Consider the following 17,350-nt stretch of genomic DNA (forward strand, 5'->3'; position numbering starts at 1 on the left):
TTTTAATAGTTAACAATTGCATGCATTCTAACACTACTATAGAGAAGTACAGCTGGAACCGTAACTACATCCACACCATGTTCAACAGCAATAATTTATCATTCTCCTTAAAATAAAAAAATCTAAAGCTATGATAATTTGGTGGAAAGTCCCAATGATATCAGTTTGGTTTGTTTCGGAGTACATGCTTTGAGTGAAGTGAGAAGAGTACTAGATGGTTGACATACTACCATATGTTTACCAGGTTGGCTTCCTATATTTTCAGTCTATTGATGCAATAAAAGAATAATCCGTCAGTTGTCTTTTTGAAAATAAAATACTAAGCAACTGCACCCATCTGGCTCTTTTGTTACTCATTGATTAACAAAAGCCTTGATCGTGTCAGTCAAAGAAAGCTCTGACAGGTAATTTATTTTGACTTGGCATCTTCTTTAATTCACAATTTACATCCAAATCAGTTGTCAAAACCACTTGTCACTTCATCAAGTTGGCCTGTTTTATAAAATATACAGTAGGTTTCAAGCGGGTTTCATATTGTATTTATAAGCTTATTCAAGATAGTCTTTCTGAATACATTACAATGTAGTTGCCTTTAAAAACAGTAAATACAGACGTTGGATTGTAATTTAAAGATGATACAGTTTCATGACTGAATAATTGGATGAGGTGGCTGATAAATAAAATCAAGATAGATGAACTTAGGTCAAGTTTGTCCTATCAAATGAGATAAAGTCTAGTGTTTTTTCTATCTATAACTGGTATCATGTGATCTGTTTTGTACTGCTGTTTCAGTGTAGGTTTGCTATTCTCAAACAATTTTGCAAGTAGACCATATCTCAAGACTAAGCCATTAAGTACAAGCAGAAAGTCTGCCTCCATGGAGTTCCACCTGAACCAGTTGAAGGGGGGCTGTCCAGCATTTGATTTCCATTATGGTGAGAAATCTGATGAAAAGGCATAAGAAGCATGTACTAACACAGGACTAAATTAAGGTGGACAGGACAATGAAGAAAAATGACAGGAAGGAAACTGATTGATTTGAAACATGATGTTCAAAGAGAGTTTTACTTATACTGTGGTACTGCCAAAAAGACAAATAAGTGGGTTTTAGATCAAATCAAGCCTGAACTCTCCATAGAAGCTAAAATGACCAAACTGAAGCTCTTGTTGGTTCTTGTAGGTTATCCGGGCTGTGTAACCGTGGTCTTGGAATTTTCTTTCCTGACGTTTCGCCAGCAACTGTGGCAGGCATCTTCAGAGTAGTAACACTGAAGGACAGTGTCTCTCAGTGTCAAGGGTGTAGGAAGAGTAATATATAGTCAGAAAGGGGTTGGGTTTGAGCTGAGTATTGTCCTGCAAAAGTATTGTCCTGTAAGTATCAAGATATTGTGCTAATGAGGGTATGGTATGTTAATATGGAACCATTGTATCCTGAAGTGATCTGTTAATGTGTGTAATCCAAAGCTAATCTGTATGGCTATTGTTGAATGTTGTCTTTGTCAGTCTGGAGGTTTTTCAAAACAGGAAGCCAAGCCTTATTCATTCTTAAACTCTCCTCTTTTCTGTTAAAGTTGTGCTGATGTTTATGAATTTTAATGGCTTCTCTGTGCAATCTGACAAAATAGTTGGTAGAATTGTCCAGTCTTTCAGTGTCTTGGAATAAGATCCTGTGTCCTGTTTGTGTCAGTCCATGTTCAGCCACTGCTGATTTCTCAGGTTGGCCAAGTCTGCAGTATCTTTCATGTTCTTTTATCCTTGTTTGTATGCTGCGTTTTGTGGTCCCGATGTAAACTTCTCCACAGCTGCAAGGTATACGATATACTCCTGCAGAGGTGAGGGGGTCTCTTTTGTCTTTTGCTGATCGTAGCATTTGTTGTATTTTCTTGGTGGGTTTAAACACTGTTTGTAGGTTATGTTTTTTCAAAAGTTTCTCCATCCTATCAGTGACTCCTTTAATAAATGGCAAGAATACCTTTCCTATGGGAGACTGTTTTTCTTGAGTTTTCTGATTTTTGTTTGGTTTAATGGCCCTTCTGATTTCATTCTTGGAGTAGCCGTTTGCTAGCAGTGCGTGATTTAGATGATTAGTTTCTTCCTTGAGAAACTGTGGTTCACAGATCCGTCTTGCACGGTCCATTAATGTTTTGATTATTCCTCTTTTCTGTCGGGGGTGGTGGTTGGAGTTTTTGTGTAAGTAGCGATCTGTGTGAGTTGGTTTCCGGTAGACCTTGTGACCTAACTGAAGGTTTGTTTTACGGATGACAAGGGTATCAAGAAATGGGAGTTTACCCTCAATTTCCTTTTCCTTTTCAGTTTACCATGGAAAAGGAAATTGAGGGTAAACTCCCATTTCTTGATACCCTTGTCATCCGTAAAACAAACCTTCAGTTAGGTCACAAGGTCTACCGGAAACCAACTCACACAGATCGCTACTTACACAAAAACTCCAACCACCACCCCCGACAGAAAAGAGGAATAATCAAAACATTAATGGACCGTGCAAGACGGATCTGTGAACCACAGTTTCTCAAGGAAGAAACTAATCATCTAAATCACGCACTGCTAGCAAACGGCTACTCCAAGAATGAAATCAGAAGGGCCATTAAACCAAACAAAAATCAGAAAACTCAAGAAAAACAGTCTCCCATAGGAAAGGTATTCTTGCCATTTATTAAAGGAGTCACTGATAGGATGGAGAAACTTTTGAAAAAACATAACCTACAAACAGTGTTTAAACCCACCAAGAAAATACAACAAATGCTACGATCAGCAAAAGACAAAAGAGACCCCCTCACCTCTGCAGGAGTATATCGTATACCTTGCAGCTGTGGAGAAGTTTACATCGGGACCACAAAACGCAGCATACAAACAAGGATAAAAGAACATGAAAGATACTGCAGACTTGGCCAACCTGAGAAATCAGCAGTGGCTGAACATGGACTGACACAAACAGGACACAAGATCTTATTCCAAGACACTGAAAGACTGGACAATTCTACCAACTATTTTGTCAGATTGCACAGAGAAGCCATTGAAATTCATAAACATCAGCACAACTTTAACAGAAAAGAGGAGAGTTTAAGAATGAATAAGGCTTGGCTTCCTGTTTTGAAAAACCTCCAGACTGACAAAGACAACATTCAACAATAGCCATACAGATTAGCTTTGGATTACACACATTAACAGATCACTTCAGGATACAATGGTTCCATATTAACATACCATACCCTCATTAGCACATTATCTTGATACTTACAGGACAATACTTTTGCAGGACAATACTCAGCTCAAACCCAACCCCTTTCTGACTATATATTACTCTTCCTACACCCTTGACACTGAGAGACACTGTCCTTCAGTGTTACTACTCTGAAGATGCCTGCCACAGTTGCTGGCGAAACGTCAGGAAAGAAAATTCCAAGACCACGGTTACACAGCCCGGATAACCTACAAGAACCAATGAACTCTGACCGTGAAAGCCTTCGACAATATTTTGAAGCTCTTGTCTTTAGCCACATTATGAGAAGACCCAAATCACTAGAAAAGACAATAATGCTAGGAAAAGCTGAAGGCAGAAGGAAAAGAGGAAGACCCAACATGAGATGGATTGACTCAATCACTGAAGCCACAGCCCTCAGTTTGCAAGACCTGAGCAAGGCTGTTAATGATAGGGAGTTTTGGAGGACATTGATTCATAGGGTTGCCATGAGTCGGAAGCGACACACACACCAATGGACTTGGAAGGGTGCAACTTTGCTTATGATGGCACTGAAAATCTGCTAGTCAAGAAACTGGAATCTTGAAGCCCAGACAAATATTTCTTTATTGATCTATTTTATGAAGACATGAGTGATGAGTAGACACACTGTTGTTTAGTCCTAAGAGCTGGCCTTCAACCGAGAGAGAGGAAGAACCGTTTGGGCTCTCGTGCTGCTTTCTGCAGGCATCGTGTATTTGGCACATGGGGATAATTCACAGTGGGTAGCCATGTTAGTCTGTTTGCAGTAGTCAAAAAGGGTAAGAGTCCAGTAGCACCTTAAAGACTAACAAAAATATTTTCTGGTAGGGTATGAGCTGAAGAAGTGAGCTGTGGCTCACGAAAGCTCATACCCTACCAGAAAATATTTTTGTTAGTCTTTAAGGTGCTACTGGACTCTTGCCCTTTTTGGCACATGGGAGCATTCATTGCAGGCACTAATAGCAGCCCTCTTTCCCTTTGATATGCTGGTTTTCTGTGTGCTTGGGGAGTCTTTCACATGAGCGAGCATTCAAAATAGTTTCCCTTCACCTGCATTCTGTATGCAGTTCCCCATCCGAACAGGTACGCCTCTGAACATCTCTTGTCCTGAAAACCCTACGCGGTCGCCATAAGTCAGATAATTCACAGTGGGTCGCCGTGTTAGTCTATCTGCAGGAGTAGAAAAGGGCAAGAGTCCAGTAGCACCTTAAAGACTAACAAAAACATTTTCTGGCAGGGTAGGAGCTTTCGTGAGCCACAGCTCACTTCTTCAGGTCTGCAGGAGTAGAAAAGGGCAAGAGTTCAGTAGCACCTTGAAGACTAACAAAAATATTTTCTGGCAGGGTAGGAGCTTTTGTGAGCCACAGCTCACTTCTTCAGATCTGCAGTAGTAGAAAAGGGCCAGAGTCCAGTAGCACCTTAAAGACTAACAAAAACATTTTCTGGCAGGGTAGGAGCTTTCGTGAGCCACAGCTCACTTCTTCAGGTCTGCAGGAGTAGAAAAGGGCAAGAGTTCAGTAGCACCTTGAAGACTAACAAAAATATTTTCTGGCAGGGTAGGAGCTTTTGTGAGCCACAGCTCACTTCTTCAGATCTGCAGTAGTAGAAAAGGGCCAGAGTTCAGTAGCACCTTGAAGACTAACAAAAATATTTTCTGGCAGGGTAGGAGCTTTTGTGAGCCACAGCTCACTTCTTCAGATCTGCAGTAGTAGAAAAGGGCCAGAGCTCACGCTGTGGCTCACGAAAGCTCATACCCTACCAGAAAGTATTTTTGTTAGTCTTTAAGATGCTACTGGACTCTGGCCCTTTTCTACTACTGCCTTTTCTACTACTGCCATAAGTCAGCTTCGACTTGACAGCACAAACAAAGTTCCAGTTACGCCCACCAGATGGCGGAGCGCCTCAACTGTCTCCAAGAACCCCCCGCTTGCACGTGACGACTTCTCAGGCAGTCGGGCCGTTCCCTGGCTACTGACGTCGCTGACCCCGCCTCCCAAAATGGCGCCGCCCAGTGACGCTCCAACTTTCCCATCACGGCGCCTTCGCGTTGCCATAGCGATAGGAACCGTAACGCGTCGCAGGCGTAGACCGAACTTCCGGCCCAAGGCCATGATCCTCCCTGGCGGCGCTCGGGCGTTGCCAGTAGTTGCCAGTAATTTCCGGTTCCCCGGTTGGTTTCCTGAAAGGCTGGCGTTTAAACGCCCGCTGCTCCGGGAGGGAGGATGCGGCCGTGATTTCGGTGCCTCTCCCTGCGGCGAAGGAGACGTGCTCGGGTGGCCTTCGCGCAACGCTTCTCGCCGGAAAGGAGCGAGGCAGGCTTAGCACTGAGTCGGTTGGACGCAAAGACGTTTCTAAAAATTCATGCAGCTGAATGCGGCAAGGGGTGCCTGGCCCCCTCCCCCCATCTGCACGCTGCTTTTGCAATAGTCATCGGTCGCAAGAAAACGTGGAGACGCTCCAGGGAGAAGGAACGAGCCATACATTTCCCCCTGGTGATCTGAGACGTTGTCTTGCTTTCTTCGTATCGCGGGCAAGTGGCTGGCCGGGAATAAAGTGCTGTGTTTGTTTGTTTGTTTTTGGGGGGGGACAGTGCAACCGATAAGTCTGCAATCTGGGACCTCCCAAGCAGAAGCTAAATTAAACGTTTCTCTTTCTCTGCTTTCGCCGCAGAAAAGGAGCGCTCCCTCCCGCTGCCTGCCTGCCTGCCAAAATGTTCAGCTGGTTGGGCACTGATGACCGGCGAAGGAAAGACCCTGAAGTCTTCCATACTGTAAGCGGAGGCCTGAAGAAGCTCTACAAAACCAAGCTGCTCCCTCTGGAAGAATACTACAAATTCCACGAGTTCCATTCTCCTGCTCTTGAGGATGCGGACTTTGACAACAAGCCCATGGTCCTGCTTGTGGGACAGTATTCCACTGGGAAGACCACCTTCATAAGGTAAGACCTGGTTGCTCTTATGTTCCTTGTGGGGCCAAAAAAAAAAAAAAACATGCATGAAAGGTGCATTAAGCTAGGCTGGCATAACGTATATATTTTAATTGTGTTATTCCCCACCAGCTCCCAAGTTTATGATTTCAAAGGTAGAAGGCCTAATTTTTTATCTTTCAGGCTCTTGTTGTTCCAGTTATTATTTTCCTAAATTGCTGAAGGTAAGGTTTAAAAGACACTGATATTGGCATTGGAGAGCAAATCATAGTGTTCCTGTTAGCAACCTGGCATATATGCTCTTCGTAGCATGTGTAAAGATGTTGAAAAAGATAAGGCAGCCGAAGCCTCTGAAAACATGCAGATCTTAGTGGTGAAGGTGAACATGGACAGATATGGAATACTAGCAAAATATTTGGATAGTATCTATTAATGAGTAAAAGTGCTGGCAAAAGATTATAGGTGTTCTAGCAAAATGTTATCAAAATGTCAATGATGTGTCTTAATGTTGGGCTACTGTTCACGCAGCATGTGGGCATCTCTGTATGAAGGGCAGCCAGGATGATTAAGGGGTTGGAGAACCTTGCCAATAAGTGAAGGCTAAAGACTGAAGCATCTCAGAAAAAAGATGTCTATCATGCCCTCCCTCAGTCGTTTATAAAATCAGGCACAGAGTGGATAAAGAAGATGATCAAGAATTTTTCTTCCTGTCCCAAAATACTGGAATGCGAGAGTGCTCAACGAAGTTGATGGGCTATAAACTTAGGGCAAAGGAGTACTTTTCCCCTCAACAAATAATTAAATTTTACAATTCACAGCCACTGGATACAGTGATGCCTATGAGCATGGCTGGCTTTAAAAAGGGGGTTGACAGATACCTGGTGTACAGGTTTGAGTATCCCTTACCCGGACTGCTTGGACCAGAAGTGGTCTGTATTTCAGATCTTTCCATATTTTGGAATTCGTTGAGTTTTTACATGTATATAATGAGTCTAAACACAAAATTCATGTATGTTTTATATATAGTTTTTACACAAAGCCTGAATGTAGTTTTAAACAGTATTTTTAATAATTTTGTGCACACTGAACCATCAATGGCCCTGTGAGTAATGCCTGCATGCTGGCTCAAAAGGTCTTGTTTTCGGATCAGTCCGGATATTGGATGTCTGGGTAATACTCAACCTGTTAATAGGTCATCAGTGCCTATTAGCTATGGTAACTAAAGGAAGCCCCCATACTAAGAGGCAGCAAATTCCTGAATGTCAGTGCTGTGAGGTAACATCAGGGGAGAGCTCTGACCTCTATACCCTGTTTGTCAGCTCTCCCAGGCAACTGGTTGGCTACCGTGTGGAATAGATCGCTGAACTAGATAGAGCACTGGCCTGATTCCGCAGGGTTGCTCCTATGTTCTTAATGAGTTATTGAAATGTTGGAGGGGAAATCCAGGGATCTACAAACCATTTGGTATAATGAGAGGGCTGGTGATGAATTAAATCTTCAAAACTTTAAACATATGTTGAAGGAAGCACCCAGGCACCTAATTGCTGGGTGCTAAGCAGTTTGGTAGTAGCACATAGAGATGTCAAATAGTTTCCAAGCTTTAGCTGTACTGGCTCTTGTGGATCCTAAGGATTTGAAAGGTTCAGCTCTACTTAGAAGAAGGGATGTTTCTAAAAGCAAGCAAACACCTGCTTTACTGGTGGCTGATTTCCAACTTTTTTTAAAAGCCCAATGAAGGGTCGTCTGTAAGGCCTTCTATGCCTGTGTCACCTTGGGCTGGCTCACCAAGGTAGTAAACTTGTACCTGCACTGAACAACAGCACATGCAGGCTCACATGACTGAATTCATCTTTATTCAAAAAATTCTCTCTGTGCAGAAAAATAAATGCTGTGGTCATGGGTTCTAGCCTTAATGGCTTCTTGAGGTCCTACTTTTCAATATGGAATGGTGTTCCTGTGTGGTAAAAAATCCAGTCGTGATTCCCTCCTGCAGTCCAAAGCAGTATAGCTCAGAAATGGGTGTACTGCCTTTCTAAAAAGTAGGCTTTGATCAGATTTGATCACAAAACTATTTTGGATCTGCCCCTTTAAAACTTTCAGTAATGCTAAAGTCAATTCTCTTCCTAGATAGTACTTGTGTTGTATACACCTGAATATTCAAGGGTATCTCAGTACACACATCATTTAACATCATAGAGCAAATGAGAAGGAAGCCCTCATTTAAACAAGATGGGATGTAAACACTGTAGCACAGGCCAGCATTGCACTGTCTTGCTAGCATTGCACATGTCCACTTTGCACATAAAGCCTTCCAGTTTTATACTTCAGTGCCTTTGTATAGGTTTTGCGAGCATTGCCTGTATTTTGGTGCAGCCTCTTTATCAGTGGCAACGCTGGTGTCTGTGGGGGTGTTCAAAAGTGCCTTGTGGGCTACTGAAGCATGGAGACATGATAGAGGTCTATAAAATTATACATGGTATGGAGAGTGGACAGGGAGAAGCTTTTCTCCCTCATAATACTAGAATGCCGGGTCATCTGCTGAAGCTGGAGGATGAGAGATTCAAAACAGATAAAAGAAAGTATTTCTTCACACAGTGCATGGTTCAATTGTAAAACTCCCTGCCCCAGGCTGTGGTGATGGCTGCCAACTTGGAAGGCTTTAAGAGGGGAGTGGAATGTTCATGGAGGAGAGGGGTATTCATGACTACTAGTAAAAATGGATGCTAGTCATGATGCATACCTGTTCTCTCCAGGATCAGATGAGCATGCCTATTAGGTGCTTTGGAACATAGGCAGGACAATGCTGCTGCAGTTGTCTTGTTTGTGGGCTTCCTAGAGGCACCTGGTTGGCCACTGCTGGACTTGGTGGACCTTGGTCTGATGCAGCATGGCCTTTCTTTTGTTCTTATGATCCATTAGTTGGCTGGGGCTGTTGCAGTGATAGGAAGCAAATATATCTGTGTGACACAATAACAGCTGTGCTGCTTGTGGGAAAGAAGTTGCAGACTTCTGAAGATGGTTCAAGGGGTACAAGCGCATACCCTCTGTCTTTCACTCTAGCAGTATATAAAATTCCTTAGATTTGATCCTCCACTGATTCTAGTGTCTCTGTCTGGGTTTCGTTGATTGCAGTACCTCGTCTAAACAAACAAGAACTGGTTTGGGAATGATTTGTAGGGTGAGTCTCAAAGGCTTGCCTAGAACTTTGAGCATTGGACTGTTTTAGTCATTTTATTTCAGCTTAAATGAAAGCAGAATTTGACATCACGTTTTAAAGGTTATGTAGAATATCATGAGATTGTGGAGAATGGAATACCCTCCTTTTTAAAAAAAAGCTAATAGCTCGTCTGTTGAGGGACAGAAACAACTGTGTAGGAATAACAGGGAAAGTAATCAACTTGTACCTGGTGATCAGTGACCTTGAGCCGTGCGGGCATTTCTACCTGCTCTGGTGTTGCTGAAACCTAATGCTTGTACCAAAGAGCCAAGTACAGAATGAGCAAGCAGTTCACATGGCTGCATTCTTTAGAGGTACGTGTTTTTATGAGCCAGATATTGACAGATTGCAGCAAGGTGATTTATTTTTAAGGAGGACTTGGAAGGTTGGAAATAGTACATAAAATAACAGCACATAACCAAGTGTATCATGAGAAGAAGAGTTAGTTTTTATATGCCGACTTTCTCTTCCACTTAAGGAAGAATTAAACCCGCTTACAATCACCTTCCCCTCCCCACAACAGACACCCTGTGAGGTAGGTGAGGCTGAGAGAGCTCTAAGAGCTGTGACTAGCTCAATGTTACCCAGCTGGCCTTATGTGGAGGAGTGGGAAAACAAGTCCAGTTCACCAGATTAGCGTCTGCCATATGGAGGAGTGGGGAATCAAACCCAGTTCTCCAGATCAGAGTCCATCGCTCCAAACCACCGCTCTTAACCACTACACCAGGCTGGCTCTCATGAGTAAAACTGATTAAAACTGCCCATCCATCCACTCCCTTAAACGTCTGTTTTTATTTCTGAAAATACAGCAGCAGACACCCCAAGCCACTAGGTTGACTTTAGTATTGTGTCCCAAGGACAGTGCTGAGCATGGACATGGTAGCAAACAGGGCAGGAATCTGTGGACTTGAATCTCACGACATGCCTTTGTGCAAGATGTGTGCATTTATTTAACATGTCAGTCCCTCTGTTGCTTTTTAGAGTCACTGCATTGTGTGAGACTATAGCAGCTTTTCTATGAACAACTCCTATCTTATGGCATGAAAGAACTGGCCTCGCTATTCCATCACCAAACACTGGCATCATAATTATGCTAGAACTATTAACAACTTCTTCCTTCTAGGTCATCTCTTCTGTCATGCCCTCCTGTCGTTTTCTGTCAAAGTTCTGGCTGTCAAAGAGCTTGGCTGGAATCTACCTGTGAGAAGTATAGCTGACCTTTAGGATTAAAAGGGGTCGCTAGAACTCCCATGGTTACTGTCGCTAATTCATCCTGAGGTAACCACACCGAAACTATTTTCTGCAAGATCTTATGGGTCTTGTGACTGTATTTCAGGTGCTATCCTTTTCATTGTCTTTTCTTTAGCAACAAATACACGTGTCGGGAGATAATGGTCTCTTTAAAGCTTTCTTAGCATTTTGCATTAGAGTGTTAGGCAGGACTTAAAAGAAGAGACCTCCATACTTGTGCTTATACAAAGCTCTGTGCGTACTGGGGATGTGGGGGAAGAATCAATTGCTTGTAGGGATTATTGCAGAGCAGAACTCCTTGTCCATGTTAGTCATTTTCTCGATGATGCTGGCAGCCTCAGACCACTGCTTTAAGCAGATGCGCAAGTTATTCACTGAAGAACTTTGATAGTTTCCCCAATCTTTCTTCCTGAAAGCTTGAGGAATCGGTCTTATATCAAGGAGAGGGGTTAAATTAAATTCTCTGCCTCAACGAAGTTATTGGACTGCTGGGATAAAGGCAAGGTTACAGAGATATAGCAGGGAAGGCTGGCTTTTTAGTGTTCCTGGAGACTTTTGAAATGGGAAAAGAAAGGAGGCCTGCTGTGTTTAAGGTCAATGAAGCAAGGCTGACGTATGCTTTTCTGGCTCTGGGGAAATCCAGCTGTGCTTTCTTTTGACTTAGGAGACAGTCTCATTCTGTCAGCCCTGGGATATTCCTTTAAATTACCGGCTTACACTCTTCTTTCCTCCCTATTATGGACCCCTTCCTGTGCTGCAGGCCTTCTTATCAGAGAGCCATAGTGTGTAGACTTGCTGCAGGGAGCTCACACATGCTTCTGCTTGAAGTCAAGATGACTCCACCTTTAATAAACTGTACTGCCATTTGGAATGAAGGGTAGGATTCCACTGTTAAGGTAGCACAGTGGCATTATTGCACATTTACTACATTACTTGCAAGGAGTGCAGGATGCAGAAAGGGACAGTACAATCATAACTGACTAATGTATGGTAGCTGTTGCTGCTTGGAATAACTCTAGCTTTTGTCCATCCACCCTGTTATTAATGAAATAAACATGAACCGGTTCAAGTTGCATCGGCTGCCAGCTCAGGATGCTCTGAGCCCAGTCACCCAGTTTTTGCTTGCTTTCATCCCTTGGGTCCTCTTTCTGTTCTTAATGGCTCACTCCACACCAGGATTTGCACCTGATACTTCCTTCTGAATTCTTTCAGCTGGCTCCCAATGACTTACAATGTTTTAACACAACCAGTGTTAACACTTCTCTCTGTGCCCTCAGGGACAGCCACAGGGGGGAAAGGTTGAGTCCAAGTTGCTGGCTTTTTTCACTGTGGCCTACATCAGGAACACGCCGTTCTCTCCTTTGTATCAACACCATGATCTTTCCAGTTTTTATGTCAGTTTTAACTGTTACGTATCCCCCAAATATGGTGGGAGCTGGAGTTGGCAGTAGTTGCCACAGTTATTTGGGGGGGATGGATTTATTATTGTACCAGTTCATGCTGTGGTATAGATGTGCCCTCTGACACCCGGTTTATGAAGGATCTACTTGTTGAGAATTTAGGAGTCCAGTCTATGTAAATATTTGTGGTGGCAAAACATGCTCTTGAGTGGGCCAAAGAAAACAAATGCACCCATGAAGATCTGAAGAACTGTGGTAGTAGTATGAAGTTTTCAGAAGAATGGATTTCCTGCTGATCTTTCGGTAAAGGGCTTCAGACATGTATTTTCTGCGATATCTTGAACAGGTTCGAACATATCCATCTGTCTTTTCCTCCGTCTAGTTCTGGTGTGCATTCTTTCTTTCTTGGGTACTTGCTGATCTTCTTTCTTGGCAGGATGTATTTGGGAGAACAGTTGTTGTCTGGGACAACAGATGTTCAATTTAGGTTTGGTTTCAGTTACCATATATACTCGCGTATAAGCCGAGTTTTTCAGCCCTTTTTTTGGGCTGAAAAAGCCGAACTCGGCTTATACGCGGGTCGATACGGTAGGGTAGGGGAGGAGGGAGGGGAGAACTTACCGGCATCACCGCCGCCATCGCAAGCTGCGGCCGGGAGCCTTCCTCCGGCCAGCAGGGGCCTGGAGGGGCCGGCAGGAGGCCCCTGCCGGCAGCGCCGCTGCAGCCCACGTGCCTGGGCACGTTCTTTTAGCCGGCAGGGGCCTTCCTTGGCCGGCAGGAGGTCCCTGCCGGCCGCTCCGCTGGCTCTCAGGCGCCCGGGCGCCTTCCTCCTGCCGGCAGGGGCCTTCCTTGGCTGGCAGGAGGTCCCTGCAGGCCCCGCCGCCACCACCCACGCGCCCAGGCGCCTTCCTCCGGCTGGCAGGGGCCTGGAGGGGCCTCCTGCCGGCCCAGGAAGGGCCCGCCGCCGATTCGCCACGTCTCCCAGTAAGTAGGGGGTTCAGGGGCTCTTCCCCCTCCCCCCCCTTGGATGGCACTGGGTCGGGGTGGGTCGGGAGGGTCCGGGAGGCCAGCGGGAGGGCGACCTGGGGCAGGGGCCCTGCGCTCTAAAATGGCGGCCACCATTTTAGAGCGCAGCATTGCCGGTAAAGGGAATTTCTTATTGACCCTCGGCTTATACACGGGTCAATAAGAAATTCCCTTTTCTGGCCTCAAATTTGGGGGGTCGGCTTATACTCGGGTCGGCTTATACCCGAGTATATACGGTACTTCCTCTCCTTGATCAGTTTCTGCCCCAAGGTCTTGTAGACCAGTATACTTTGAGATCAGGGTATCCATTATATTCTCTGGGATGTTGATTGGGATAAGGACTTTCTCTTGGGCCATAATCCTGTTCTCGCCTTTAAAAAAAAAAAAACTTAAGACCAAAGGTGCATGGGACTAGTTTGTTAGAAGCATCTGTTGCAAAATAAAACAGGAGTCCAGTGATACCTTAAAGACTGACAAAACCTATTCTTGCTGGTATAACTGTTAGTGTTTAAGGTGCCACTGTATTTCGCAGCTGTAGACATGCACAGTTGCCCATCTAGAATTTGCTGAGTGTACACTTCCTTGCTGTAAAACCAGTTTCGCTTGACCAGGCTGAATTAACAGGTTACTTTGTCACTGTCACTGTTTAAGACAACACACTGAGGAGAATCAACTTGCTAGCAAGCAGCTCTTCTACCTGTAGAGAATGTACCGTGCTTCACTGATGTGCTTTTAAAGTGGTAGATCAGTATGTCTTCCTCATCTGTCTCCCCATCCCTCTCCAACATACAACAAAATCCTTGTTCTGCTGAGATCTTTCAGAACAGTCCATTCACATCTCCCTGTCACACAAATCAAAATAATCCTGCAATTATGCCAGACCACTAAAAACCTGTTTAACTTTTCTGTTTTAACATTTTTCAACTATACTAGAAGATGACTGGATCTGGGATTTGGGTTTTAATAATATACCTTTGGGCAGGGATTTCTTGGGCATTTTAGGGGCAGCCACTAAAATCAGCTGTTTTCTTGAAGGACTATCCTTTAAAGATTGCAATGAAATAATAATAATAATGTGTTGGACTTTTAGGCCACTCTATCCCAGCAAGCCGGGCTCAAAGGGGCTTACAATATTATACAGTTAAAAACCAATGCAATATAAAATCAGTCCAATATAACATCAATTAAAATCAACATTGCAGTTCATTCCTAATATCCCAGCAGTAAATAAAAAGGGAAGGGAGGGGGGGCCAGTATGATGGAAAAGCATTGCTTCCTCAACCATATGCCTGGTGGAACAACTCTATTTTGCAGGCCTGCGTAATTGGTTTAAGTCCCACAGGGCCCAGATCTCACCCCCGGGTTGGGGCCAGAGACAAGAAGGCCCTGGCCGAGGATAGCTGCATGTCTTTCAGGCCTGGGATCACCACAGCAGATTTTTCCCAGCAGAGCACAAAGCTTTTTGGGGGACATAGGGGGTTACTGCATTATGTATTCCCAGCGATGTATTAAGAGTTAGAAAGTGCAAACAGTATTTTTTATAACATTTTCAGTATATTCCCACCAATGTATTAAGAGTTTGAAACTGTTATAAAAAATACTGTTCGCACTTTGTTTTGGCCCCTTTAGCTGTGAAGACTTCTTCCGACCATTTTTTAGCCGTGGCATCCAAAAACCCTTTTAAAGCGATGTTTTTTATAACATTTTCGAACTCTTAATACATTGCTGGGAATACATAATGCAGTAACCCCCATAATGGGGTGGGAAATGAGATGGAAAGGAATTCTGTGGTCTTTTTCAAGCTTTGGACCCTCTGGCTTCCTTATTTGTCCCCTAATATTGCTGAAGCCCCTTGCTAGAGGTCTGGTTTTTCCTTAGCTGTACACAGCATCAGGCTTTCTTTTTATTGTGGAAGAGGAGTAGGACAGTAATGGAAGCATTGATGAGTGAAAAACAAAAATACTGCCTCACATAGTCCACAGCGTCCCAGTGACTGCAATCACTGATACCTATTTCTAGGTAGGCTGAAATTGGCTAGCCTCACCTTTCTTATTGTGTCACATTCAGAAACATCCTCGTGTTACTACCCAATGGGACTATATGCATCCTTTACAGAGGATGTTAACTAAGAAGTGGGATTGATAGCCATCAATTTCATATGCTTGCTCATGACTCCTTGCAGGCTCATAATTCCTTTCCTAGGAAAATGTAATAGCAGTATGCTGGCAGTCACCAAGTGCTTGTACCAATGATCAGTAGGGTTGCCAGGTCCCTCTTTGCCACCGGCGGGAGGTTTTTGGGGCGGAGTGAGGAGGGGAGGGACTTCAATGCCATAGAGTCCAATTGCCAACGCGGCCATTTTCTCCAGGTGAACTGATCTCTATTGGCTGGAGATATCCAGCTAGTACCTGGAGGTTGGCAACCCTAATGATCAGGCATATTGGAGGATGGCGAGGTAGGATGCTAGTTGGCAACACCTTCTTGGCAAGTAGCCCATCAGTAAATGTAGCTGCTGTTTATGCCCTCTTTTTCAGTCTTCATCAGTCTGTAAAACTAAAACAAAAAATCCCATCCCAATTTCGGTGCATGTCAAAGTAATGGAAGCAATAAAACAACTAAAAGCTCTGACTGTAATAAGAGCAAAGCTACTGAACAAAGATTTTTGTCCTGAGGGGAGGAGAGGAACAGCCTCCTGAGTTAACCTGCCATCTAATTGAGGTAGCCTGCTAGCTCCCTGGTTCCACTACAGGTAGGGTTGCCTACCTCCAGGTGGTGGCTGGAGAGCTCCCACTATTGCATATGATCTCCAGGTGACAGATCAGTTCACCTGGAGAAAACAGCTGCTTTGGAAGGTGGACTCTATGACATTATACCCTACTGAAGACGCTGCCCTCCTCAAGTTTCACCCTAAAATCTTTAGATATTTCCCAACCCGGAGCTGGCAACCCTACTGAAAAACCATCTGATCTTGAGGAGTGGAGAGGCTTGGTTACACTGAAGACAGCAGCATGAAAAAAGTGGACATGACCATACACTTCAGCAGGGTACAATCTCCCTTATGAGGCACATGGAAGCCATCTACTCCAGACACAGCTTTAGAACCGCAGGTACTTTAAGAGGTAAAGCAGTTCACAAATAGAGCAGATAAATAATCTGGGGAGGGCAGAATTTTCACAGAAGTGAAAAAAGGAAGTCTGCCTAACTGTGTGTGGAAACATACCCAGACAGTGTGGGGAAATAAACATTGCCTTGCTGTGCTCCTCAGGTTGGGGCTGGGTACACAACTTCCTCCCTCTGCTGATCTATTGTAATCAGGTTGGAGTTGATAGTTCAGTAAATGGCCATACTTTTAGAAACAGAATGAAGGTAGTAAGGTTGAATATCCCCTTCTCACACTTTTCTCCGCAGTTTGGGAATGACCACTACTTCCTTTCCCCTAGCCTCACTCTGCGTGAGAAGGGAAATTGAAGCTCTTATTACTCTGTACAAATCTCCAATTTTTTTCTTAATTTAAATTCCTTCAGCGACTGCATGGCATGTTTGATTTTTGTGGCATTTTAAAGATCAGATGCAAGATATGATTATTTGCCCCTTTCCCTTCTCCATTCCGTTCAATCTCTTCATTAAACATATCCCTGAAGATTGTAACATCTGACATCTTAACGATGTGACAATTCCTAAAATCTAAATCAGGGATTTTTCATACACCAGCATAAAGCATAGTTGGGCATTTGGCCAGCGAAAATGATGCTACGTCAAGTGTTTAAAATGCCCTTGCAGCAGAACTATTGTGGCCCATTAGTGGACTGTAGCCTAGGAGAAGGACTAGAGCCAACAGGAGAACATTGATGGGGCCAAGGTTCTTCCCCATATTGCCACTCCCCCTTCAGCAATGACACCAGTGCCTTGCTGAGATCAAAACTACTTCTGAGAGTAGATGGAGGCCTGGATGGAGGCCCAGGCTGATGTGATCTAAGGTTTGCTTCACCTTCCTCCCTGCATAATGGATTTGCATGGGTTAGTTCAAATCCGTATGTGAACCCGCTCTAGTCTTGGCTTCCTTGTTATGATTTCCAGTTCCAGAATCTGGGGGTGCCTTTGTACTTGTAAGGAGGACTCATTGGGTTTGACTTTGCATTGACAGTGGGAGTTGTACTGAAGAGAATGAATCCCTCTAACGTGGTGGACCTGAAAATCCTTTGGCTCTTACTTTATAGTTCTGACTTCCAAAGCTTCTTGTATACTACCTGAGTGGATAAGGCTCCTCTATACCTTTTTTTTGCCATCAAGTCA

General features: G+C 44.0%; 1 protein-coding gene across 1 annotated transcript in view; it reads left to right on the top strand.

Annotated features, from left to right (window-relative positions):
• The first annotated feature begins 5,948 nt into the window (after positions 1-5,948).
• EHD3 (EH domain containing 3) overlaps positions 5,949-17,350 on the top strand; it is a 34,448-nt gene continuing 23,046 nt past the window's right edge. Inside the window, exon 1 of the mRNA XM_056853161.1 lies at positions 5,949-6,175. Within this exon, the coding sequence (XP_056709139.1) occupies positions 5,949-6,175 (227 nt within the window). The remainder of the gene's footprint in view (positions 6,176-17,350) is intronic.

This window comes from Euleptes europaea, chromosome 7 (assembly GCF_029931775.1).
Source record: "Euleptes europaea isolate rEulEur1 chromosome 7, rEulEur1.hap1, whole genome shotgun sequence".
Taxonomy (NCBI): domain Eukaryota; kingdom Metazoa; phylum Chordata; class Lepidosauria; order Squamata; family Sphaerodactylidae; genus Euleptes; species Euleptes europaea.